The sequence below is a fragment of the Cicer arietinum genome, chromosome 8, assembly GCF_000331145.2.
Source record: "Cicer arietinum cultivar CDC Frontier isolate Library 1 chromosome 8, Cicar.CDCFrontier_v2.0, whole genome shotgun sequence".
NCBI classification, from domain to species: domain Eukaryota; kingdom Viridiplantae; phylum Streptophyta; class Magnoliopsida; order Fabales; family Fabaceae; genus Cicer; species Cicer arietinum.
The window spans coordinates 24,059,451-24,085,917 of NC_021167.2; the positions used below are offsets into that span (position 1 = coordinate 24,059,451).

The 26,467-nt window shown below is 29.7% G+C and overlaps 2 protein-coding genes, 1 long non-coding RNA gene and 1 other non-coding gene across 6 annotated transcripts; 2 read left to right on the top strand and 2 right to left on the bottom strand.

Annotated features, from left to right (window-relative positions):
• Positions 1–6,208: 6,208 nt before the first annotated feature.
• LOC140919042 (uncharacterized) lies at positions 6,209–7,341 on the bottom strand. Its single transcript, XR_012161630.1, has 2 exons — positions 6,816–7,341; positions 6,209–6,681 (listed from the first exon to the last, which is right to left on the bottom strand). It is a non-coding gene; the product is annotated as an uncharacterized lncRNA (long non-coding RNA).
• A 2,323-nt stretch (positions 7,342–9,664) lies between these two features.
• Positions 9,665–13,477, top strand: LOC101491105 (wall-associated receptor kinase-like 20). 2 transcript variants are annotated; one of them, XM_073364674.1, is made up of 2 exons: positions 9,665–11,572; positions 13,351–13,477. In XM_073364674.1, the coding sequence occupies exons 1-2, from the start codon at positions 10,726–10,728 to the stop codon at positions 13,383–13,385; spliced, it is 882 nt and encodes a 293-aa protein (XP_073220775.1). In that variant the 5' UTR covers positions 9,665–10,725; the 3' UTR covers positions 13,386–13,477. The 2 variants fall into 2 exon arrangements, with proteins under 2 accessions (XP_073220775.1, XP_004512664.1); XM_004512607.4 differs by having other exon boundaries at positions 9,667–11,572; positions 13,362–13,477.
• Positions 10,277–10,361, top strand: TRNAM-CAU (transfer RNA methionine (anticodon CAU)). The gene is given in 2 exon segments: positions 10,277–10,314; positions 10,326–10,361. It is a non-coding gene; the product is annotated as a tRNA-Met (tRNA).
• LOC101491423 (calcium-dependent mitochondrial ATP-magnesium/phosphate carrier protein 2-like) lies at positions 12,638–16,172 on the bottom strand. 2 transcript variants are annotated; one of them, XM_027337658.2, is made up of 5 exons: positions 16,026–16,172; positions 15,259–15,814; positions 14,108–14,344; positions 13,864–13,911; positions 12,638–13,472 (listed from the first exon to the last, which is right to left on the bottom strand). In XM_027337658.2, exons 2-5 carry the CDS (start codon positions 15,686–15,688, stop codon positions 13,354–13,356), a joined length of 834 nt encoding a protein of 277 aa, XP_027193459.1. In that variant the 5' UTR covers positions 15,689–15,814; positions 16,026–16,172; the 3' UTR covers positions 12,638–13,353. The 2 variants fall into 2 exon arrangements, with proteins under 2 accessions (XP_027193459.1, XP_004512665.1); XM_004512608.4 differs by lacking the exon at positions 13,864–13,911 and having other exon boundaries at positions 12,644–13,472.
• Between the last annotated feature and the right edge of the window lie 10,295 nt (positions 16,173–26,467).

Consider the following 26,467-nt stretch of genomic DNA (forward strand, 5'->3'; position numbering starts at 1 on the left):
TAGTAGAAGCATTGCATGTCTCAAATTCCAAGGATAGAAACCTTATACATGCAAATCTATCATATTTTGCTATTCACGATGTTTTAGATTCAAACACAAAAACTACAACAAGTCAGACAAAATAAGAAGGTTGGACCTATCAATATGTCGATTGTAACGCCAAAACAAGGCCTTGCGAAATCAAGACTTCAAAAGTTTTCCCCTAAAAAGGGTCGTGCACATGTTTCTCATTTTGTCTAGTATCTTGAAACATTTGTAGAAACAAATATGTCTAAATATGCAGACTGATGACTCTTCATCATATGCATATTTTCCCACTGTTTTAGTCTTATTTATCCTCAATCATCAGTTAAATTTAGGATTTATTTAATACAATTTGTTGATTTTTGTTCTTTGAGTTAATAAAATGTTTTTTGTTTTTATTTCGTTGATTAAGTAGGAATTTGTCGTAATTTTACATTGCGTTTTGTTTTAGTGCAGTGCTGAATTTTGGTGAAAAATCAACATGACATATGTGGAGTATTTCAGCCATATCTGGAGTTCTAGATGTCCAATTAGTGTCATTCCAAGTGCTAATGAAAGATACGATCCATATCTACAACTTTCATGAAGACACCGGGACCAAATTCAGAAGCAAAACATGAGAAAAATGCAAAATACATCAGACAGCAGCTGAAATGCGCCTGGAGCGCGTCCTGAGCGCTTGGAGCGCATTTCTCAGCATCAGGCTCTGCCAACGCGCGCTTGGAGCGCGTTTTTCCGCGCCTGGGGCGCGCGACGCGCACCAAAATCACAGACATACGTGAAATACAAACGGAGAAAAATATTTTTGGTGTTTCTTTTGTAGAAATTATTAGTTAAGAGCAAAATGATAGAGCTTTTCAAACATCAAAAAATAGGTACTTCTATTATCGCCATATTTATAAGATATTTCAAATAACTTTAGATGAATGAATTATTTTTTTGTATAAATGAATCAGTGACTCGAGTTTATATTTTCGTTCAAGGTACTTGTATAAAAAATAGGTTTGCCCGCGTCGATTGATCATTAAATTATCCTTCATATCTCCACATCATATATCTATGTTTGAAATTGATCCAACTCAGGTCAAAGATTATGTAGTTGATGGACAATAAAGATCATTCAGATAAGTTGTTTATTATACTATATAATTTTGGGTTGGATTTTCTTTCAAATTTAATTTATGGTATATTATTTTCTCTTTTTATACTTGATTTTATTATTGAATTTCTTGTTTTAGGAGACACTGGGGGTTGATTGTCATTCATGCCACGTTAGAAATAGTTTATCATTTGGATTTCAGTACACAGTGATTATACAAATCAGTCGAAACCGAAGTTTAAGCTTCATACGTAAGTATATAATTATATCAAAATTTGTATAAATATATGTGTTTGTTTGCGTGTGGTTATTCTAAGTATATTCATTTATATATATTTTTTTGTTAGAGCTATCCTAATATTTCGTACTCAAGTGGAGGCTCAAGTTTCGAATAATAAATTGAAAAACATTATGTGGAGACCAATACAAGTTTTATATAGCTACCTATTACATTTGGTGTGTGATTATAAATATTATTAATGACAAAAAATTTGTCTATAAAATTAACATGGGATTCAAGTTTTGTCGTATAAATCATTGCATTGATGTATATATTTTTGTTTGTCTAGTGTCCTCGTCAAAAAAGAGATAAATTGCCGGTACTATGTTATGACTCATGAGGTTCATGAAAAAGATTGTCACTTCTAATCAAAATTTAATTCCAAATATGACATATTAATTCAATTCAATATTGTTTATATTATTTCAATATTTAATATTTTCTTTTCATTATTTTAACTTAGTTGTCTTATATTTAACTTGCAGGATTTTGATGAACTCAAATGTCCGAGTTACTCTGAAAATCAATTAACTGAAGTTAAGGAAGATCAATGTCAATATGTGGTTGAACTAAGAATCATGTGACGAATTTGTAATTTAGTGTTGTATTGATTGTTTTATCCTTTACTGTAATATTAATTTTTAATGTTATCATTGACGGTATATATTGACCTCTCATTTGATGTAATTAGTCGTGTTTGTTAGAAGGTTGCATACGAGATGACTAAGACAATTAAGATGATGATATATACAACAGAAACTTTATTTTATATAAGAGATACAATCGTTACCAATCTGATATATATATTTACTTTATTTGTATTGTTATAAGTTAAATAAAATAACATTTTTTAAAGCGTTGTTTAATGTACTGATATAGGTTTAAAAAGTATTGTCCAATGTAATCTATAACAATGCTTTTTATTTATAAAAAAAAAAAATATTGCCTATACCTTTAATAGCGCGGTATAATTATTAAAAAAGTGATATCTAAGGCATTGTTTGGTAATGTCAATAAGCTAGTTTACAGCTTATTAAACTAATTTATAGCTTATAGCTTTTTACATTTTCTTTCATTTATAACCTTATTATTTTATTTTTATTATTATTTGTATCCTGTAATACAAAATAACTGCTTGATTCATTCAGTGTTCTCTTACTCACTACACTCTCGTCCACTAGCTTACAACTTCACTTTATTATCAATTATAAAAGAAATATTATACAATATTAATTTAACAAATAATCTAAGATATAAATGTCAACTGAAAAATATGAATTAGACTTAGCGGAAACTTTTATTAAATCGCAAAAGAGTCTATAAATAAATAAGTAAAAATGAATCTTTACAATACCTTTTTTCTTAGTTTGTTGTTGTTGCAAATTATTTATTATCCTTCCTATAACAAGTAAATTGGTAAATTAAGTTAGTAGGGATTAGAGAAATATTAGTTATAAATTGAGAAATCATGAGATAAGTAGTGAAGACGTTACTAACATGAGAAATATTAGTTATAAATTGAGAAATTATGAAACAAGTAGTGAGCGCATTGCTAACATGAGTTCTTGGAGTAGTACAACATACATACACACTAATTACATTCAATTAATTCAACAATGAAAGGAAGGTTACTAAAGAATAGTCTAAGGTTGGAGGAGTAATTAGGGTATCACTATCGTCGAGGTATCCTCTTCCAAGTCGAATTTAAATGAAATGACAAATTGGAAAATTAAACGATACGAAAGCGACAACTTAGACGAATAGAAGCTGGACCAATTAAAAAAACTTGAAATTAGGGTTTTAGATATATGAGATATGAAGAATAATGTTATTGGAGAGATGAAAATATGGAGTAAAAAAAAACAAAAAAAATAATAAATAAAGTTAAGTCAAAAAATTGATTAAAAAGAAAAAAAGAAAATTGAGTAAAACAATACTCGAGAGAGATTGAATAAAAATGTCATTTTTTTAAAAAGTTAAATAATTATGTCGTTTTATATTATATAAAACTAAATTTATCAAACACTTTAATTTTAATTAATTAAATTTTCAACTATCAGTCAACTTTTCAACTATTAGTTAATTTATAGTTTAATTTTACTACACGGAAGTTAAGACTTATCTTGAAAGAGTGTTGATTTTTAAGTTATTAACAAGTGTTATAAAAATATTTAGACGCTTGTCATCAAGATCTATTTTAAAATTCGGTTGTTGGTAACTTCTTTCAATAAAAGTAACTTGTAGAAAATGAAGAAAATCATCCTGAATGATAATAACAAATTAACAACCACTTCTAAATATCAAAATATTAACAAGATGTTAGTGCATATAATAAATAAAGTTTTGTTAAAAAGTGTTTAAGAGCCTTGTTTAAGGATTTTAAATAAAATAATTATTTATTGAAAAAGTTAAGAATTTTAATTTTCAGAATACATAACTTTCAATAATTTTTTTTTTCTTTCTTAAACAATGTCCTAATTATGTTATATCACTTTTTGCACTTGTAGCAAATATTACTATGAAAATATAAATTAATTATCTCTAAAAGAGTAAACATATAAAATTAATAATATTAATTATTAATAAATTTAATATTATTATATTTTAAAAAAAAATATTTTTTACGATCCTTTAATTTAATTTCAGACAATAACTAAGTCATTTATCTTGTTTTTTTTAAATTCTGATTTGGTCATTTATTTATTTTTAAGTAACAATTGAGTCATTTATGTCTTAAAATATCAACAATGTTATCATTTTTTATAAAATTCTAGAAAATTCAACATCATATTTAAATAAAACTCAGAAAATTAGTAATCACCTTCAACAAAATTTATATTTTATCAAATTCATAACTCAAATATTCAAATAAATTCATATTTGCATCTCCAACAATATCAAATCAATCAAATAAAAAACTCATATTTTAATATTTAAGTTAAGGGATCAAATCTTAAAGTGTGAATTCTTTATTTGATAAATTTGATGTTTTTAGAGATTAAGATATTAGTTTATTTGAAGATTTGAATTATGTATTCAATAAATATATGAATTTTTTAAAAATTAATAATAAATATTTTAGATTTTATTTGAAAATGATGATAAATTTTTCGAGTTTTTATAAATAAATAAAAAAAACAAATATTGTTGACATTCAATTATCATATCATTACTTAAAATTGAATAAAAAATCAATTTTAAAAAGAAAAAGACAAAAGATTAAATTGTTACTTGAAATTTAACTAAGACAATGCTAAATATATTTTTCCTTTTTTTTTTCCATAATTTAATCAATGAAATCTTATATTTAGGGATGAAATTAATATTTAGTTAAAGGCAAACCAATATTTATGTAGTTGTAGAAATTAGTCAATTTATCGAGTAATGTTTATCAGTAATAAAATATAGTATCATTGATATTAATAAATTGAGGTGTTAATTATGTCCTTTTAACAAATTCAAAGAATGTTAAATGAGGTAAACACGAACTAAATAAGCTGAGAAAACATAATGTAAAATGTAAAGTGCAACTAAAAAGTAAATTGCAAAAGTATTTAGTTGTATATTAATTAATGGTCATAAAAAATGGTCTGAACGACTTGCATTTGTAGAAAAACTAGACGTTACCTCTATCTAATATGTTTTTTGACAATTTTTTTAAAGGAAAATGGATAAGGTAATATGTAGTTCGGTCAAAAATAAATAATATTTAAATATAGATTGTTTTATGCAATATTTGAACTGTGTATTATATAAATGTAGAGTGGTCTATTCGGTAAGGAATCAATTTATATCTCACCAGGATTGAAGTTCTATTTCAATACTTTAGTGTACTTTGAGATCTAACTCACATAAATTTAAATTTGTTTACCAAATGTAGAGTGTTCTATTTGTACGCACATGTTAATACTTAGTATTCTTCAGATTCTTGCCAATTTATCTCGTAACAATGAGCCTTTTTCTTTTAAATTTCAAGAATTAAAATATTAATTTATCCAAAAATTTATTAGAGTTTCTTCTTCCACCCCTAGTTACTATTCGAATTAGTGAATTTAAATGTATATTTGAACAAAAAAAAAATAAAACTAGATTAATCAATTTAGACATATTAATGGGAGGTTTGAGAATATAAGAGATGAAAGAAGAACCTATCAAAATTTAGAGGACCATTTGAGCAAGTATATCCACAAGGAGAACAAGATCAAGAGAATTAGATCCTCTCCTCCTTTCCCTTCTACAGCTCCCTATATAATCTACAAATTTCAATCTCTCTTCCTCTTTTCTTCATTTCATCCCAATTTTCTTCCTTGCCTCATACTTGTTTAAGCAATTGCACGATAGCAGAGCATCAATTTTGGGGTACAATTTTGGGACTACATTGATTAAATTTACCGATGTTCTTTAATTTAATGGAGTAAATTATTATTTCATACGTTTTAAAGAATGTACTCTTAAGGATAATGGAATCAACATACTCAAATCTTTTAATGCCCTGCAATAGCGAAAACAAGTGTAACGAAGAGAAAATTGAGATGAAAAGAAAAGACGTTGAGAATTGTGGACTGGAGAGGATCTTGAATCCTCCTCTCCTATACCTTCTACAATTCCCTCTTTCCTTCATTTTATCTCAAATCTTTTCTCTCTCTCCTTTTACACTTGTGTCTGCTGCTGCACCACAATATAGAATCCATTTTGGGGGAACAACTCAAGTTCGCCAAGATTGGACTCATGGAGGGGAAGCTCGCCATTGGATAAAAATTTAATAATTTATATGCACAATAAGAAAACAGGACAGTACATCAGTCTTCGCAAACCCAAACTTGTAACCACAAATGAACAGTGCAAGAGAGAAAAAAAAAACAGCAGATACAGGGCAACCTATAAATTTCTGTACATAATATTTAAATGCATTACAGAGACACGCCTAACACTAGAAATTTGAAACCTGAAAATGAAAAAGGAGAACTAAAATAAAAACGTAAACCAAGGCTTAACCAGGTCGCTTTCCAGACAGGCTGATTGAGCTAACTTTCAAAGGAGTTGCGACCACCAACGGAGCTTCAGGGGAGTCACTAACAGCAAATTTGTCATGCATAAATCGTGATTCTATGATTGACTCGTCCTTCAATACTATTTTATAACAGTAACAGCTTTTCAGCCCTTGTTGATTCCTGTAGCATTCATGAGCACTGTTCTTTACCTGCTGAAAATCCCATATCACACTGAACTTGCCCACAGTTGCAACAAGGTGGCGTTCTTGTTTACCATTTTCAGTGACCTGAAAGACAAAAAAAACAAATGATTAATACTTGCTGCAGGCTGACTAACTCAATAAAAGTAAACTACTAATCATAATCAATTTAAATCAATTTTTCTAATTCACATCACATGCCCTAAAGCTATGTCCTGTACATTTTCTTGCATCATTCCCGTTATTCTTGTATCCCTATTACAATTTTTTTAATAGCCTCCATTATCAATTTTTCTCGCCCATCATTTTTAGAATCTGTCACTTGCACATTGATAAGTATTCAAGCACTTAGAGAACCTCCCTTTAAAGCTAGCTATCAATAGGAAAGAACCAAGCCACTTAAATACTCCACTGCATCCCATACTACTCGATATGGGACTTGAGCAAAAAAACAATAAATAAACATATTAAAATAAAAATAAATTTATATCAACACATGAAAAATGTAAACATAGAATGATTTAAATAAAAGACATAGAAATAACAACAATATTTTTATAGAGAAATCGAAAATGAGAAGCAATTTTACTTATTAAAAACCTATATCAGATTCATACAAAAGGAGAAAAACTATCACAAATGAGTTGAGTAGAAAACTCAATAACATGATGGAGGACAATTTTGGATTTTACAAAAAAACATAAGAATAATTACATCATTTTCTCTTTTAAATTTTGTGTCATATTTCTCACTCATTTATCGCAAGACAAATGTGATAAGTTACTCTATTTAGTTTTTGATTTTTAGCCAAAAAATAATTTTTTTAAATAAAATAATTTTAAAAAAATATAAAATAAACACTATTCAATTTATAAAAAATGAATTTCAATTTTTAAAAAAATTCTAAAACAAACACACCCATTATCCTACAATTAAAATAAACGGAAAAAAAAGTCATACGAGACAAATACAATATCTCTTATTTGTGTTAAATTTTATTTTATACTTCCACTTTCTTTAATTGCAAATAAAAAGTAAATATGAATGTACTCACATTCATCAATATTATTTCCAAAATATCCTTATACTGATAATATTTTGAAAGATAACTATAATAATTATGTTTATTACATGAAATAAAAAATTTCATGCTAATAAGTACACTAAAAACTTTTTTAAAGAAAAAAAAAAGTCGAAAAACAGCAAAAATTTATCTTTTAAGAGAATGAATATCCTGACTAGAATAAAGAATTGAATATCCAACTTCTTATATAATAAAACATTTTTATATTTAAATTTGCTATAAAAAATTATGAAGACGTGAGGGATTATCAAAATAAAATATTATTGTAAGAAAATTACCACTAATAAGTCATCGAAGTCATAGCCATCACCGTACGTTAGTGGTCAGTCCTACTGCTACCTACTCACTAGACCAAGTAGATAGGAGGTACTACTCCTACACTTGCATAGGTGACTAGTGACGTGCATAATCCTGCGCTTGAGAAAAAAATTACACTAAAACACACAATTTTTCTAGTAATTCTTACATCACTTTCGTATCATTTCCAATGATCCCACTAGATTAATCAGACTGCACCGCATTTAAAATAATTTATAATTACAATTATGTTAGTTTTTAAAGAATAATAAATACAATTCTAGCAAATTTTTATTTGTAATACTTCATCCGATTTTATATAAGAGACTTTTTTAGTATTATATAGGAAAAAGTTATAATTTTTAAAATTTTCTAATTATTTAAATTATTTTTTGTATATATTTATTTAAAATGTTTTTTAATATTATTAATAAGTATTTAATATTGTACTATTTTTAATAAGAATATATATATATATAATAATGAAAAAAATTATAACAATTAATAAGTATATTGATTTTAATATTTTTTTATTTATACTATAAATAAGATTAGACATATTAATCATCCTCATATTGGTATCAAATACATCTATTTTACTGGTGATTATTCTCTATAGAAGAATTTGAATAATCTCTTTTCTTAAAGACAAAATAAGTTAATACTACTTTGATATGTTATATAAAGAAAAATAGAATACAAGTAGGCTAATAAAAGTTTATAAAAATATGAATTAAATATATTAATTTTCATCAATTTGTTTGTCGTTTATAAAATAAATCTTAGAAAATAGTTAGTTTAAAATTAGTTGAATTAATTGATATAGTTATTCTTGTTATTTTTGCAATTATTTCAAATTTCAATATCATACAAATTTTACTATCTAAAATAAATTATAAAAAAAAAATAATTATTAAAAAAATAATGTACTTAAATTAATCTTTTAATAAATACACAAATTTTCAAATATAATTTTTACTTTTATTTCATTTAATTCACATCTTTATATATATAAAGTTGTGAAGATCAGGAGAATAACTGTATTAAGTAATAAAATTTTATAAAATAATCGACGATTTCTATTTTTAAATACATTTTTTTAATTGTATTTTTTAATTAATACAACTCATATTGTTTTAATGTAATATATTTTATTATATATTTATAATATTAATAATATACTAATATATAATTAAATTAATTTGATAAAATATTTTTATATTTATTTTTTATTATGTGTAAAATAATTAAATGTATGAATTATTTTGAGATAAAAGAATACTTGATTTCATATTAGTTTTCATCGTGTTATTTTTGTTCTTTTTTTATAGTGAAAATATACATAGTGAAGGATAATACAAAGCTACGTTAACCATACACATCTTTTCTGTTTGGTTATAAATAGGGTTGACCGTTGCATTGTATACTGAACCTTTTCACGGGGGGTTTTCCGTCATTGCATGGAATGACTGTCAAAACCTGCATAAAGAAAGAAAACAAACACAAAAAGCTTCTTCTAGACTGCAACACACCCCCCTCCCCACACGTGCCAAAACTCTCACACACTTCCCCTCTCACGTGCCCCAACCCTTTTTCTGTTAAATAAGTATTATAAAACTCAATTTTACCTCCGTACTTATTTAGCTTAAAACTTAAATACATCACAACCACTTTCCCTCTATAGCCTCTGCCCCCTCTCTCTTTTTGGCCCAACCTCTGCTTCTCTTATTGCTCTGAAATAAAATCTTCGTACCAATACAAATTTATTCTCCTTTCAATTTTTTCTGCTCCCCAAAACCCTAACCAAAACTCAAATATATAAAAAAATATCCAAATTTCCAATCTCTTCAGAAATAGAAAGCCTGCGCCTTCTATATATTTAATTATCCTAGTTTCATTAACCTACACATTCAACCTTCAAAGTTCAAACCACTAGTTAAGGGCACTCTGTTCTTTTTTTTTTTTTTTATAATATTTTCTCTGGTTTACAATGTTAGACAGTGGTGCACGTGATTCTGAGTTGAGTTTAGAAACAGTGAATTCATCAACACAGAGAAGCTCAATGAGCAGTGAAAGCATTTGCAGCACCAGTTTTAGCCGTCTTTCATTCGACCTCCTCCCTGCCTCGCCGGAGAGTCTCTCCATTAAGCCTCACCGCTCCTCCGACTACGCCTACTCTGCTATCCGATCCGCTACCTTCCGCCGCAAGTCCGCTTTATGATTTTCATCTGGAACCACATTGTAATTTGAATTTGAATCTAAATCGAATGCATGTTGCAAAATCAGTATCGATAGGATTTGGGGGTGGTGGCGCAGTTGGCTAGCGCGTAGGTCTCATAGCTACTGAGTAATCCTGAGGTCGAGAGTTCGAGCCTCTCTCACCCCAATAAACATTTTTATTTTCGAATGTGTTATTTTATGAAGGGATATATATTGATAACTTAACAGAGTTAACAACAGCCGACCTTAGCTCAGTTGGTAGAGCGGAGTACTGTAGTTGGTTTCCCATGCTGGTATCCTTATGTCGCTGGTTCGAATCCGGCATGTCGGAATTTTTCATTTTCTTACAACATTTTGTATGTAACAAAATATATATTTTTCATTTTAAATAACTACGTGCCAAAAAATCACATTAAAAAGAATGTATTCTGTAACGCTAATCGAGCATCCATTCCTTCATCCACCACCAACTCTAATCCTCAAAGATAGAAAGGTGAAACTTCAAAGCACAGAATAAACAGGCAAAGCCAATGGCACCACCACCACCTCTTCACACCTCCACCAACTATTTCATGATCCTCCTCTTAGCATCCACACCAACAACCTCAACAACAGTGTGCCACGACACATGTGGCTCAATACAAGTCAAGTACCCCTTTGGCACAGGTCCTGGTTGTGGGTCCCCACTATTCAACCCATACATAACATGCACGTTAAACCAACTCATCCTCAAAACTCACAAAACAGCGTACCCTATCACTTCCATATCATACCCAACATCAACTCTCATACTCGCACCCCCCTACATGTCTACTTGCACCACCATGCAAACTTCTCCCAACTTTGGCTTAGATTTAACCTCACCTTTCCAAATCACTTCTTCCACTTTCATCCTCCTCTTTTGTCAACCCTTCATAATAAAAAACTCTCCCATTTGTGACACTTCCTTTGATTACCTTTGTGCTTCTATTTACTCTTGTCCTGCAGTGCTCTCACTTGGTATGCCTCTTTTTCCTCCGACTAACACTTGTTGTGTCTACTCTCCGGCGAACCTCGACGGCGAAGGGGAGTTGAACCTTAGGGGGAATGATTGCGGTGGTTATAGTTCGGTTGTGTCGCTTGGCGGTAATCCTACCGATCCTACTCATTGGGTTTATGGAGTGGCCTTGAAATATAGTCATAGTGCTTTTGATAACTTTGTGACTCCTAAATGTACTAGTTGTGAGAGTAGTGGTGGTGTATGTGGATTTGCTGCTCCAGGAAATGGATTTGCTTGTGTTTGTGAAGGTGGCTTTAACACTAGCCTTGATTGCTCTAGTAATGATCAAAATGAGGATTATCTTTGGGAATCTATCTCTCCTCCTCCCATGTCCACAAGTAAGTTTTTCCTTCTCTGTTTTTCTGTTTTTTAAGGCTAAATTAAATTTTTGTGGTAAGTTGTTTTAAAGTATTATTTCCATTTCAAATTTTTATTTTATTTTGATCTTTTTAACTTATAAATGCTAGATACTTTTATTATAAAAATGTTTTCGTTCAATTTTAATCTTTAAATTACAATTGTTAAATACTTTAGTCATTTTTTTACTATTGGAGTTCGTCAAATATTTCATATGTTTCCTCCTCTTTCTTCTTGCTGACTTAGGCACTTAGTGACTAAAATATAATGTTTGTAACTTTAAGATGGAACCAACAACATTCAATGAAAAAAAAAGCTTAAAAAATTTAAGGGACAAAATGTACCCTTGATTAAGGGAAATAATTCTAATTTAACATAAATACTTTTAAAATAATTTATATAATCAAAAATAATTTTAATAAATAATGACTCGTAGTAAATAATTTAAAACAATTTATTTATTATAAATTTAAATTATTTATAAATAATTTAAATATTAAAATGATTAATGTTAAAAATAAATAATTTCTTTATTTGTTTTAATTGAAAATAAATAAAATAGATAAATAAATAAAAATTTCATATTGATAAATTTTGAATTTTACCAAAAAAAATAATTATTAAGTAAACTTTACATATTAACAAAAATTATACATTTTTTATTTTTACTACAATTTGTAGTTATAAAAGTTTTAAGTAGATAACTTTTGTTTTATAGAAATTAAGGAGTAAAGGGGTTCAAAAATATGATGGTTGATAACCTTAAAAATAGAATTATTCATTTTAGATGAATCAAATCATATTTTATTAGGGGTTTAATACATTTATCTCATTCTAATTGATTTTGATAGATAAACTTAAATCAGGTTCAATAAATGATACAAAGTTTAATACATCTATCACAACAATATACAATATAAATCTCTTTTTTACAAAAAATAATATTACTCTTGAATAAAATATAAACAAAAAGAATATCTAAAAATTAATGTATTTGACCAAATGAAGTAAGATAGTTCATTGTTTTATCTCCTCTCTATTTATTTGGTCAAACACATAAATATAAGATTGACCGTTCAATAAAAGATAAACAAAAACATTTTTAACTTAATTGGTTTCGTGAATTACTTATGTCATATTATATTTAACTATTACTAAAAATATATATTTTGATCTTTTAAAAAAATTATATTTTAAATTGTCATTAAAAATATGATTATTTTTATCTTTTTATTACTGTTGAGAGCCATTTGATTCTTGTTCAGCCTAGGAATGCTCTCTTTTCGAGATTAATGTGATTTTGGAAATACAAATGGTTTTGGATATGCATCTTTTTCATTATTGTTTATTTTTGCAAAGGAAAATGAGTATCTATGTCTGTCGATTCCATAGAGCTCACACTATTGTTCTCCTTACTGTGATGTGAGGATTTTGAAGTTATGATTGTAGAAGGTACTATAAATGTCTCTTTTGTAAAAGTAAAAGATCCCATGGATGTGTTACCACATTCCATTCGAGCTTCTTTATTCTCTTCTAATACCCCACAATTATAAGGCAGGACCATCCATGACTTTTTTTTGACAGCAGGACCATCCATGACCTTATATGTGCACTATAAAGCGTGTTATAGCTACTTGATTGTGTTTTTCCATCTCAATCTGGCTTTCTTGCAGATTGGTATTAAATATAAAATGTTGAATCAATTAGACGTGCGAAATGTGATCCGGATTTGATCTGGTTTCCTGACTTATGTTTGAAGTTACTAAACAGGTGGAAGAATTTGAAAAGGCATGAAGAACTCAAGCTTTTTATCACAATTTGTTGCTACTGCCTCCTCCTCCGCCACCCATGCTTCTGCTGCGCCTTTGCCTGCGGCTGTGCCTGCGCCAACATTGGGTTTAAATTAGTCGATTTGGATTAGATCCGAAATTAAATGAGTCAAAATCCAAGTTAGGTTGGTTTGAGTTGCGTGTTTATCTGTATCGATGAACACTCCAATTGTAATAATTTTTATTTTTTTTATTTTTATAAATGGCAACTAATGTTGACAATATTGAATTAATGTTTTGACCTGACTTTGTAATTAAAGCTTTCCCTGACATTAAGGTTGACGAAGTTACAATGCGAAATATGCCAAACTGTGTGTTTAATGTTAGAACATGGAACTCATAACTACTAGGTTGAATTCCATAGCTAATTATTTCTTTAAAATGGATCAACTAAAGGCAAAAATGTACGGGGCAATGAGTTACGTATCTTGAGTTATGCTCACTTTTGCAAAACACTAGCTTTGGGTGGAATGTAGGAACCAACACTCTTGCTGCAAGTGAAAAGGTCAAAATTATCTTTAGGTATAGTTTAATTTTTATTGGTTTTAAGTTGCTCATTATCTTTGATCTCCTCATTACTACTAAGTTTTATAGCTTTTTTAGTATTACAGGTGTGATTGATTGTTTAGAGAAAGTGAGAAGAGAGAGGAGCAGTTGCTGTGCGAGATGCGGCTCCCGCTATTCCACCTGCGATAAAATATCTACTCCTGTGCACATGCTTGCTGATGCCTTCAGGAATCACAGCTTGTTCTCCAATGTCTACAAGGCACACCCTCTCCCAATGTTGATATATGTTTTCCATGGTTGCTTCATGAGGATAAAGTAGAAGAAAATCTCTCCATTCTTCAAAAGTGATAATTCCATTATTATCCTTATCAACATGTTCAACAAAGCGAGCAAGTTCCGCCTCATCAATTTCAATACCTGCAACATGAAAGTTGACTTTGCTTACGATAAATACTCTGGGATAAAAATGGAAAAATCTTCCATAAAAGGAAACACTGCCTTAAAAATCTATATAAATAATAAGGTCTAGGCCGATTATCCCACACAAAAAATGTAAGCAAGTAAATAATTATCAAGCATACATTAGAATCCACCATCAACGGTTGAAGTTGAATCAGCCTTCACAAGTCCCAAGCACCACACAAAATCAAATAGTTGTTCACAAATTGCTTTTGAAAAAAATTCTATGAACAACGAACATCATCCAAAGAAACATATATACACCAAAGCTATTAAAAATTATAAAACATCTGCAGTCTCTCAACATTTGTTCATGCATGGTTGATATGAGTTATAATTTATAACTATGGCTACATATGAACTTTTCAAACAGTACATTTATAGCTTCCTTATTTATGTAACTCAATCTCATTTAAAAAGGTTTTAAGAGACAGTTTACTTTGCGATTTTTTTTCTGTTTTCACTTTTTAAAATTTGTGTGAATTTTACTTGTAATTAAAAAAGATTCTTGAAGTAAACAACCATCTACATTTTCAGAAACAATGAAAATGCCAAAAATTATTGTTTTTATTATTTCCAGAAATGCATCATCTCTAGCTAGAGATAAATCTTCTCTGTTTTCTCTTCAAAAGTCTAGCATCTTATTTGCAACTTAAAATGAACACATATTTAGAAAAGGAAAACTAAAATGTTTTCATAATGTAACCGATCAAGGTTGCAGTTACAGCCACAATAAAAGGAAATGCAAGTTTGAACTTAATGGTTAACATAAAATGTCAACAAGTCTTAGTCCACTGAAGAAAAAGTAAAAACACTAAAAAACATTGACAGTTAACAAAGTAAAGTGAACATAAGAGGGGCTAAAAGAATACCAGCCTTGACAAGTGCATCCCAAAGTTCTTCAGGAAGAATACAACCATTATGTTCAACATCAATAGCTTGAAAAATACGGTAAAGTTCAAGTTCTTTATCATCCATATAACGTCGAAAATCGTGATAATCGATTCTCCCATCTCTATCAGCATCACAAACCTTGAAAAGTTCCTTAGCATATTTATATTCAGGAGGTATCTGAAGTGCAGATAACCCTGCTTCAATGTGAGCATAATCCAAGTAACCATTGTTTGCAGCATCAAAGAAATTAAACAAACTCCGAATTCGAAGTTCCCTCTCTTCTTTAGTCTCACGCAAAGCCAATAGAACATGATCCATCGGCGGGTTGGTTCCACGGCCGTGATCGGCGGCCGGAGATGGTTTTGGTTTGGAAAAACTCATGTCCATGGCTTGGCCTGCTTCAGACATGTTGTTTTTCTTTGATGAATTGAATTTTTCAAATTTCAAAAATTGGTAATTGGTAATGGGGTTTTGTGAACCCAGTGAAGCATTTGAATTGTGAAGAAACGAAAGATGATAACTTTGGCTTCAGATCTGAACAGAAAATTTGTGGAATTTAATGGGTTAAAATCTCGAAGTCACCATAAAACAGTAACCGAAGGGGAAAAAATAAAGATTGAATTGAAAAGGAAGTCAAAGGAGAGAAGAAAAATAAAATAATAATGAATTAATAAGATAAAAAAGAGAAAGTTGTGATTAGACTAAGAAGAGTGAAGCGCAATTTAAAAGAGGAAGAAGAAGATACCTGAAATTGAAGAGAGGTTCGTTGTAAAAGGTGATGACGGTTTCTTTATGGAAAATAAAATAAATTAATTAAATGGGATATTATATTAAATAATTTAATGATGAAATGAATGTAATGCGTTACGTTATGTTTGCTGCTGCGGAGTTACCGTAGTATTGAAAGCTGTATTTTAACTAATTAGAAGTTTAAAATTCATTATCTTTATAAAATTTCAATATTTTTTTTATTTGACAAGCATTTTTAGAGTGGATTAGTGAATTAGTTTTTGAATTATTTTAGATGAGATGAGTTTGAAGAGTTAAATCTGTTTATATATATATATATATATATATATTAATTTACTTGTCTTTTCAATTATTTTTTTAAAAAATTAAATATATATATATATATATTTATGACTTAATATATATATATAGACTTAATCAATGAAACAAATTTCAAAAATATTTATTAGCAACATTAGAATTATTCAAAAATATTTATTTCAAAATTCATTATCTCTAAAAAAATTCAAAAATATAATTGATAAAGAGACCCTTAGATATTTATTAGCAAGACTCTTATTGCAATCAATGAAACATTGGTACTTTTTGTTTGTGCACAATTGAAGGTGTGTCCAAAAAAAAGTAAGAAGCAAACAGGCATGCGAAAAAAATAAGCAAATGGAAAATAAATGAGAAGAAAAAAAGGGTTCATAGATGAAATAATAAAAACAAGGGTCAAAGTATAATCATTTATAATTACAACATTAGAAACAACAAAAAGGTGGTGTCGACCACAGTAAAACAACAAAAATGTGTGGCTGCTGGGATTCGAGCCCAGGTCTCCAGGGCCACAACGTGGAATTCTTACCACTAAACTCCAGCCACATGAGATGTTAATATTATGCTACTTAATGTAATTATCATATACTCCTAATTTTTATCATTTTCCTCATGATTTTTTATCTCCGAGTGTCCGCAGATAAAACTCTCAAGCCTACTAATTATTAATCTCAGCCCATATATTAAAAAGACCAAAAATTTTATAATTAAAAACTCCTAAAATTTTATGCGCTTGGTGGACCTAAAAGTCCACTTTTTTTACGATTTTTTTTTTTAAATTTCACTGATAAAAAAGTTTTAATTTCTTTTTTGAAATTTTTCTAATTCGAGAAAAAAATAATTTAAATTTTTTAAAAAATAATAATTCTTTTCGAGAAAAATAAATTTCAAAATTTTTTTAGACAAAAAACCTCAAAAAATAATGCCTTAAGCTCAATAAAATAATGAGCCAAAATTTTAAAAAATTTATTTTGATAGGGGTCTAAAATTAGGGGTTTAGTAAGAAATTTTATAAAGAAAGTCTTGAAGTTTAATGCTTTTTTGACAGCTCTACCCATAGACCATAGTTATGTTGCTATGTTACCCAACACTTAATCTTTTAATGCTATGTCATAAAATTAAAATTTAATTTAAATTTTCCTTCATACCTAACAAAAATATATGAATTTCATTTAAACTATTTTATTAACATTTTTTTTATCTTTCTTTATTCAAAATCAAATAGCTGAGTTTTTTAAAATATTTACACTCATTAAAAAAAATCAAGTTTGAGTATAACTTTTTTCTTCCAATTTTATTTTTCATTTATACTATTTTGTTTACAATTTTATATTTTTTTTATCAATCAAATAATTGAATCTTTTTAAATAACTGTATAAAATATTGTAACTTATATTATTTTGAAAAGCCCAATAACTCCCTAAACTAGTTATATAATAAGTTAATTTTAAAGACCAAGTTAAACAATTTTCAGATAAAAAATATTGGCATATAATGTATGGTTAAGCTGTGAAGAAAGTATGGTAAAGAAGAAAGCCAGCAGGGACTCAAGCCTTTACAAAAGATAACATAGCTCCGGCCCCTGATTATAGTTACCAACACAAACACCCAAATATTTTTGAATATAGTACATCTTATTTTTTAGAATAAAGAATCATTGCGGCATTCCAATAATATGAAAAATGGATTGCATATGCCAAAAACGGTGACTTGCTGTAAATTGTCATCGAAAATTTTACCTTTTACCTTTTATATTATACTTCTACATCCATAAATATTATAAAATGTCGTTTTTACATTCATAAATATTAAAAAAAATTATCTTCACTTATAATACTACTTTAATTTTTCAGGATACAAATGAGTATTATTTTCAGAAAAAAAAAATAATTGGTACCAAAAATTTTTCTAATACGAAACACTAACTAAATTTTTCAAAAAAACTTGAATCGATTGTTTCAAAATATTTAAATGATGAAAAATAATTAAAATTTCAAAGATAACATTGACATTTAAAGAAAAATATGAAATATAGATATAGCAGTGAGCGTACAGAATAAAATCTCCATTTTCACTTGAGGAGGTCCATCAATGGCCCCTTTTAAGTTGGGTCCATATTAGGAACTCCCTCTAAATAATATAATGGGTACATTTTTCTGTTTGTAATTAATAGTTAATAAATACAAATAATTTAAAATAAGCAAATTCTAATTTACAATGAGCACTCACACAAAAAAATTTAAAAGACTTTATTGAAAATTAAATCTTAATTAATTTTTAATATAAATTATTTTTTTAAAATAAAATAGAGTTAAAATTCAAATATTGAATACTATGACTAAATTATTTCTCTTTTAACTTTTTCTTTTATACATGCGTGTCCAAAAATAAGTATTCAAATGTTGTGTCTATATAAGATTTGATCTATATGAAAAGTAAAATTTAAAATTAAACTAAAACGTAGTTTAGAATTCTTAATTTTATTAAATCTACAATTTTGATCTTAAAATTATTGATATTTAGTTCTTTTTCTCAATTTTAATTGTAATTTGATGATGACAATTATTTTAGTGATGTGTATAAAATGATGTAGAAAATTACGGTGACGTAGAATTTAAATTAAGTAAGATCACTTTAATAATTTTAAAATATATCTATTTTTACTTTAAAAATAATTTTTTATCAAATAATTTTTTTTAATTTCGAAAAAGTAAATAAATAACACAAAATTATGTGATATTTTTATTATTATTTTTCAAACTAAAAAAAATGTTTATTATGACATAAAGGTAAGCTAATTGCATGATCATAATTAAAAAAAAAATCATTATTATGACAGACATGTTAGTGTTTCACTTTTTTATTAATTTAAAAAAGTCATTATTATGACAGACATGTTAGTGTTTTATTAATTTTTTTTTTATTGTGTTTTTGTTATATATATAAAGAGCATATTAAATACAGAAGTATTTTTTTAAGTGATTATGTGTCATATTTAAATAACTCTTAATTATAATTATTTATATATAATTATAATTTAATTTTATTATTATAAAATTTCTCTCATTTAATATATATAATTTTAATTCACTTGTTTTACTTTTATAATATATATTTTATTTAACTTCTTTTGAAAGTGTTCAGTAAACCTAAATATCTTCTTTACGTTAAATTGATGAACTATTAACTCACACTAAATTTTGTTTATAAAAAAAAGAGTGTGTTGTTAATGACCCTGTAATTATGATATTATTTATAGTTTAAATATAAATTTGAAGAAAAAAAAACTAACTTGTTAAAGGTGAATTTGTCCAGAAAATGTCCGAACAAAATTTTGAGTTGTTTTTATATAATAATATATATTTAATATTCATCTTGTATGTTTTTAATTTTGAAAATAGTGTGATGTCAAGTTATCTAAAAATATAGTGTCGATGAAAGTTGAAATTTTAAATTGAAAAATATGGAATTGTAAATAGTTAAAATGTTCAGAAAAAGGTCTCATAAATTTTTTGTAAAATATATGATTTAACTATATTTCAGTGTTAATATTAATTTTACATGTTTGTAATTTTGAAAAAAGTGTGATGCAAGAAGTTCCTTATAAAGATATACTAATTTCTGGTTACAAGACTTTAGTATTGAGCAATATTTGTTCGAGTGATTAATATAAAATCAACTTTTTACATGTTCTAATATCTGAGCAATACTAATTTCTTTTTGATTAAAAATAATTTGGTTACAAGATTTTCACATAGACTACACACAAAGAAACAATTTATTTATTGTGAGATAATTAATTTGCATCTGTGTCCTTGTTAATTATTTTCCCGATGTCACTTATTTTGTGAATTATTTTACTCATTTTTGGTGATCAGTTTCCGGTGCAAGGTTGGTGGTGTTAGGTATAATCTAGATTTGTTGAATATTTTGCCCCATTTAGCCATCCTGGTTTGGTGAGTCCTGGGAAATTCTTCAATTGAGGGTTTACTTTTCTTTGATGTTTAAAAATGTGTGTTCTTTAGAGTACTTACTATTTATTTAATCTCGTGACTACACAATAACAACGAAATAGTTGCGTATATGAAAACTTTAATTATCATTAATTTATTGTAGGTATCTTCCTCGGTGATAACTGTTAGACTGCTCCATGTTGCTATAGCATTTTATTTACGGGTTGGTAATCAATCGCTATATCTTAAGTGGAGTTTGGTAGCTACACATACTACTTCCTCTCTCAAAAGATCATAGCTCAAATTTTAAAAAATGTTAATTTGACTAATTATTAAATAGTGTTGTTAATTGAATCCAGGGAGTTGTATCAAATGGCTCTTACCTCCATAAAATGTTGGATGCTCTCTGTTGTTGGGCTTGTGGTATGAAATTTATTGATTTGGCATGTTTCTTTTGTGTGAAGGGTTTATATTATGGTTATAAAAAATCGTAAGGAAAAACAGAACAGATAGTATTTTTTATATGAACACGACTACTTTTCACAGAAAATATTTCATTTTCTTGGTTAATATGTTTTTATTTATTAAATTTCATTTCACTTAACTATTTTACTAACTATAATTAATAAAGGTTAGTAGGTAGTTCAACTAATTAAAATTGAAGGGTTTCAAAACAATCTAAATATGATATTTAATACGAGATCGTGGGAATAACAATTAAATCAACACTACTTGCCTAAAATAGCAATATTCTGACTTCAGTGAACTATAACCCGACAATGATCTTGGTCCACAACGGAAAAGTTAATTATGAATGGTTTAATTGATTAGCAACGTTGTCAATTAGTCAACTAATGCGAATGGAAGGTCTATTCACTACCGGTATGTAGTTGGCATTGGAATTGGAAGGAGAAAAACAGTAGAGATAGAGAAATCCTATACTTGACTTAAGGGTTTAATTTCTTTTATATTTTCTTTTATTTATTTGAATTTTGTTCAAATAATTAAAAATAAATTTAAATTAAATAGATGTAAGTTAGAAATATTTCATTATATCACTTTCCATCAATCCAAACAGAGAGATAAGATAAAATAAAAAAATAAAAAAGACTCTGATATACAAAGGGGCATATGCCAAATAAAATTATATATTTTTTGATTTATTGTTATTTATTTGTTTGTTATTTTTTTTTTTATGAATGTAAATTGGAAACTTTGTTATTAAAGCATCACGATAATGTGGACTCAATTTATTTGCTAGATCAATGAATCTCAAATTTTGATGCTCATTTTAAAGAAATAAAAATGGTTTCAAAAATTACAAAATAATTAAAAATATTGTATTCTTTTTGTTTTGTGAAGGTGCCTTGTCATTAGAGTTTATTCTTACTCGTGGTTTTCATGTGTATCAGCCATTCTGGAGGATCTGGAATCCAGCAGGAAGTGGTGGGCGTGGGGTCATAGGTGACGCATTTTCTCTGTTGCTTTGATGCCCTCTTATCAAGTCAATTATTGTTGAAAAAACCTTAATAACGTTGTGCTCCACAATCCATGTCAATTACATGATGAATAGCCAAAGGCGGAAGCGTACCTGTGGGAATTGCCATTAATGAAATCCTGAGATGATGATGATAGAGCCAATGGGTTGGGTGATCTTCCTCAGCAAAACACCCTGAAGACCTTGCTCTCTTGATGGGGATAGAGAGAACCAGAGAGTTTTCTCCTTTAGGGTTTTGAAACTGAATAGTCTTGTTGTGTTTGCCTTGGGGACCATTACCCCTATATATAACTATTATTAGTTATATCCCAAATTGCAGTATTTCCAATTCAGCCCCTCATTAAATTAGAAACTGCCTGGTATCTACACTATTAATTTTCATAACTATTATGCTCTTTAGCCATAAACTATTATATATTATTTGACCCCTAGTTTATTGGCTAATTATATAATGACCCTAACACACTTTATTAATTAATTACATATGTGACCCATAAATCTTACAATCTCCCACTGGTCACACATGTATCCTTAGGAGTGTGTTAGACTTTATGACGTCAAAAATGTCATTATAATTACCTTGAGTATAATCCAAATTGTCCCGTCCATTAATCATATCAGCACATGGAACCAAAGAGGCTTTCGTCATAATAAGCATAACTAAACCCATCAATGATCACCCGTACTGACACAACTAAATGACATAGACCCATTATGAAAAGTGTAGCATGAAAATTACATGAAGTTGGTCAATGCATGTCAATTTTCAACTGGTCCTACTTTATCGAATGAGATCATACCATAACTTAAATGTACAAAAGTAACCAAAACTGAATACTTTAAATTTTATTTCTGATCAGAAAGTCCAAATACAATTGAATATAGGACATGAATTACACAATGGACGAAACTCCCACTAAAATCAAGATTCCTCAAACTGTAGCACACCCATGTGAGCAGTATGCTCATGAAAGACCTTGGGTGGTAGACCTTTAGTGAGTGGATCCGCAATCATGGAGTTTGTCCTTAAGTGTTCTATGGATATCTGTCCACTTTGTACCTTCTCTTTAACAACTAGGAACTTAATGTCAATGTGCTTTGACTTGGTTGAGCTCCTATTATTGTTAGAATACAGGACTGCTGATCTATTGTCACAATACAACTTGAATGGTCTTTCAATCCCTTCAACTATTTGCAGCCCCGTGACAAAATTTCTCAGCCAAATGCCCTTGTCAGATGCCTCATGAATTGCTACGAATTCTGCTGCCATGGTTGATGAAGCAGTAATACCTTGCTTGACACTACGCCAAGAAACTGCTCCACCAGCTAACAGAAAGACATAGCCTGAAGTTGATCTTAAGCTGTCTTGGCATCCCGCAAAATCCGAGTCAGAGTACCCAGTGATCTCTAACTGGTCTGACCTCCTATATGTGAGCATGTAGTTTCTTGTTCTCTTCAAATATCTCATGACCCTCTTGGCTGCTTTCCAATGGTCAAGACCTGGATTGCTTAAATATCTGCCTAAAATCCCTACTATGAACGCTATGTCTGGACGCGTACATACTTGGGCATACATAAGACTCCCTACAGCTGAAGCATAAGGGATCTTTTGCATTTCTTGAATTTCCAAACTTCCCTTAGGGCACTGTTTGAGACTAAACTTGTCTCCCTTAGCAACTGGGGTGTCCCCTGGTTTGCAATCCTGTAACCCAAACCTTTTGAGAACCTTATCGATATAGCTCTTTTGTGACAATCCAAGAATACCTCGAGATCTGTCTCGGTGTATCTGAATTCCTAATACAAAAGAGGCGTCACCAAGATCTTTCATCTCAAAATGCTTTGATAGAAATTTCTTAGTTTCGTGCAACATGCCTATATCGTTAGTGGCAAGCAGTATGTCATCAACATACAAGACCAGGAAAATATGTCTGCTCCCACTGAACTTATGATACACACAATCATCAACTGTATTCATCTCAAAACCAAATGAGAGAATTACTTGATGAAATTTATGGTACCATTGACGAGAAGCTTGTTTTAGCCCATAAATGGATTTTCTTAGTTTGCACACCATATTCTTTGGGTCTCCCAACACAAAGTTTTCTGGCTGCACCATATAGATCGTCTCATCAATGTCGCCATTGAGAAAAGCTGTTTTTACATCCATTTGATGAAGCTCCAAATTAAAGTGAGCAACAAGAGCCATGATTATTCTTAAAGAGTCCTTCGATGAAACCGGAGAGAAAGTCTCTTTATAATCAATCCCTTCCTTTTGAGTATAACCCTTAGCTACAAGACGTGCCTTATATCTCTCCACATTACCATTGGAATCCCGCTTGGTTTTAAAAATCCATTTGCAACCAATGGGTTTCTTTCCTTCAGGTAATGGGATAAGTTCCCAAACTGAATTGTCTTGCATAGACTTGTACTCCTCATTCATTGCTTCGATCCACTTATCTGAACGAGAATCTTGCATGGCTTGATGAAAGTTGACTGGGTCGTCTTCCGTCATGCCAACATTTTCCTCTACCTCATTGATAAATACTACATAATCATCCGAAATAGCATTTTTCCTTTCTCTAGTGGATCTCCGCAATGGAGCTGGCTCTTGAGGCACTTGTTCTTGAGGATCTTGAATTTGATCTGGATTTTGTTCTTCCTGAACAACCAGATCATCTTGAGTTTGTTCAATAATGGGAAAGTCAATTGGTGGAAGAATCAGTTCTGGAATTGTTACCGATTCTTCCTCAAAGACAAAATCTTTAACCTTAATCTTCCCCCCAAACTCAATATCCTCAAAGAACGTTGCCGTTCCCGTCTCAAAAATTGTTCTCAAATTAGGATCATAAAATTTATAGCCCCTTGATTTTTCTGAGTACCCTATAAAATAGCTGCTAATTGTTCGGGGTTCAAATTTCTTTTCATTCGGCCTATAAGGCCTTGCCTCAGCTGGACATCCCCAAACATGAAGGTGCTTCAGACTAGGCTTACGCCCAATCCAAAGCTCATAAGGTGTTTTAGCCGCTGCCTTAGTTGGTACTCTATTAAGAATGTATGCTGCTGTTTTTAATGCCTCTCCCCAGAGTGACTCTGGCAAGGTGGAATGACAAATCATACTCCTTACCATATCCTTAAGAGTCCTGTTTCGTCTTTCAGCTACACCATTCATGCTGGGTGACCCCGGCATAGTGTATTGTGGGACGATTCCACATTCCTCTAGGTATTTGGCAAATGGTCCCGGACGTTGTTCACCTGAACCGTCATATCTGCCGTAGTATTCACCACCACGATCAGATTTGACCTTTTTAATTCTTTTATTAAGTTGATTCTCAACTTCTGCCTTAAAGGATTTGAACACGTCTATTGATTGGGACTTTTCGTGAATTAGGTAAAGGTAGGCATATCTAGAATAATCGTCTATGAATGATATAAAATATTGTTGACCATTCCAAGAAGGAGTTGGAAATGGCCCACAGATGTCCGTATGTATCAATTCTAAGACGTCTGTAGCTCTATATGCGCCTAATTTCTTATCTTTAGTCTGTTTTCCTTTAATGCATGCTACACAAACGTTAAAGTCTGTGAAGTCAATGGAATCTAAAATTCCATCTGACACAAGTCGTTCAACTCTATTTTTAGAGATGTGACCTAGACGCTTGTGCCAAAGCACCCCTGAATTGAAATTGTCAATTTTCCGCTTAGTACCACGTGATTCCACATTCAAGGTTTCATTATAGTTAGCCACAGTTTCCAACAAATAAAGATTATCATAACCAGAAAGTAAACCGGTTCCAACAACATTCGAATTTAAAGACAAAGTAAATTCTTTATTCCCGAATGAACAATAATATCCTGATTTGTCCAAATAAGAAATAGAGATCAAATTCCGTCTAAATGACGGTACAACAAAAGTGTCTTTTAAATCCAAATAATGACCGGAACTTAATAATAATCTAAATTTTCCTATGGCTTCAACTTCTACCTTCTTCCCATCTCCTACATAGATCCATCTTTCAGTATCACTAGGCTTTCGGAAGTTCAGGCAACCCTGCATTGAAACACTGATGTTAGTAGTTGCACCAGAGTCTAACCACCAAGTGTTTCTAGGTACTGAAGCTAAATTAACCTCAGAACAGACCAAAGACAGAATCATACCTTTCTTAACACGCCAAGCGTGATATTTGGCACAATCCTTCTTCACGTGTCCAGAACTCCTGCAGAAGAAGCAGTTGTTATCCTTAGTCTGCTTCTTTTGTTCTGGACCCTTAGCAGCAGCTTTGTTCTTGGGCTCCTCAATTCTTTTCCTTTTGCCCTTGTCTTTAGAGATGCTAGTAAAGTGAGCACTTTCAGTCCTATCTTGCTTCAGCCTGTCCTCTTCTTGCACACATAATGAAATGAGCTCATTAAGAGTCCATTTCTCCTTTTGACAATTATAAGTCACCTTAAACTGACTGAATTGCGAAGGAAGAGACAGCAATACTAAATGAATGAGTAAGTCATCTGACAACTCAAGCTTTAGACCTTTAAGCTTAGAAGCAATGTTGGACATCATCATAATGTGCTCTCTTATATTTCCCTTGCCTTGATACTTCATGGAAATTAAATTCTGAAGCAAAGAACTTGTTTCAGCCTTATCACTTTTTACAAAGCGTTTTTCCATCTCAACAA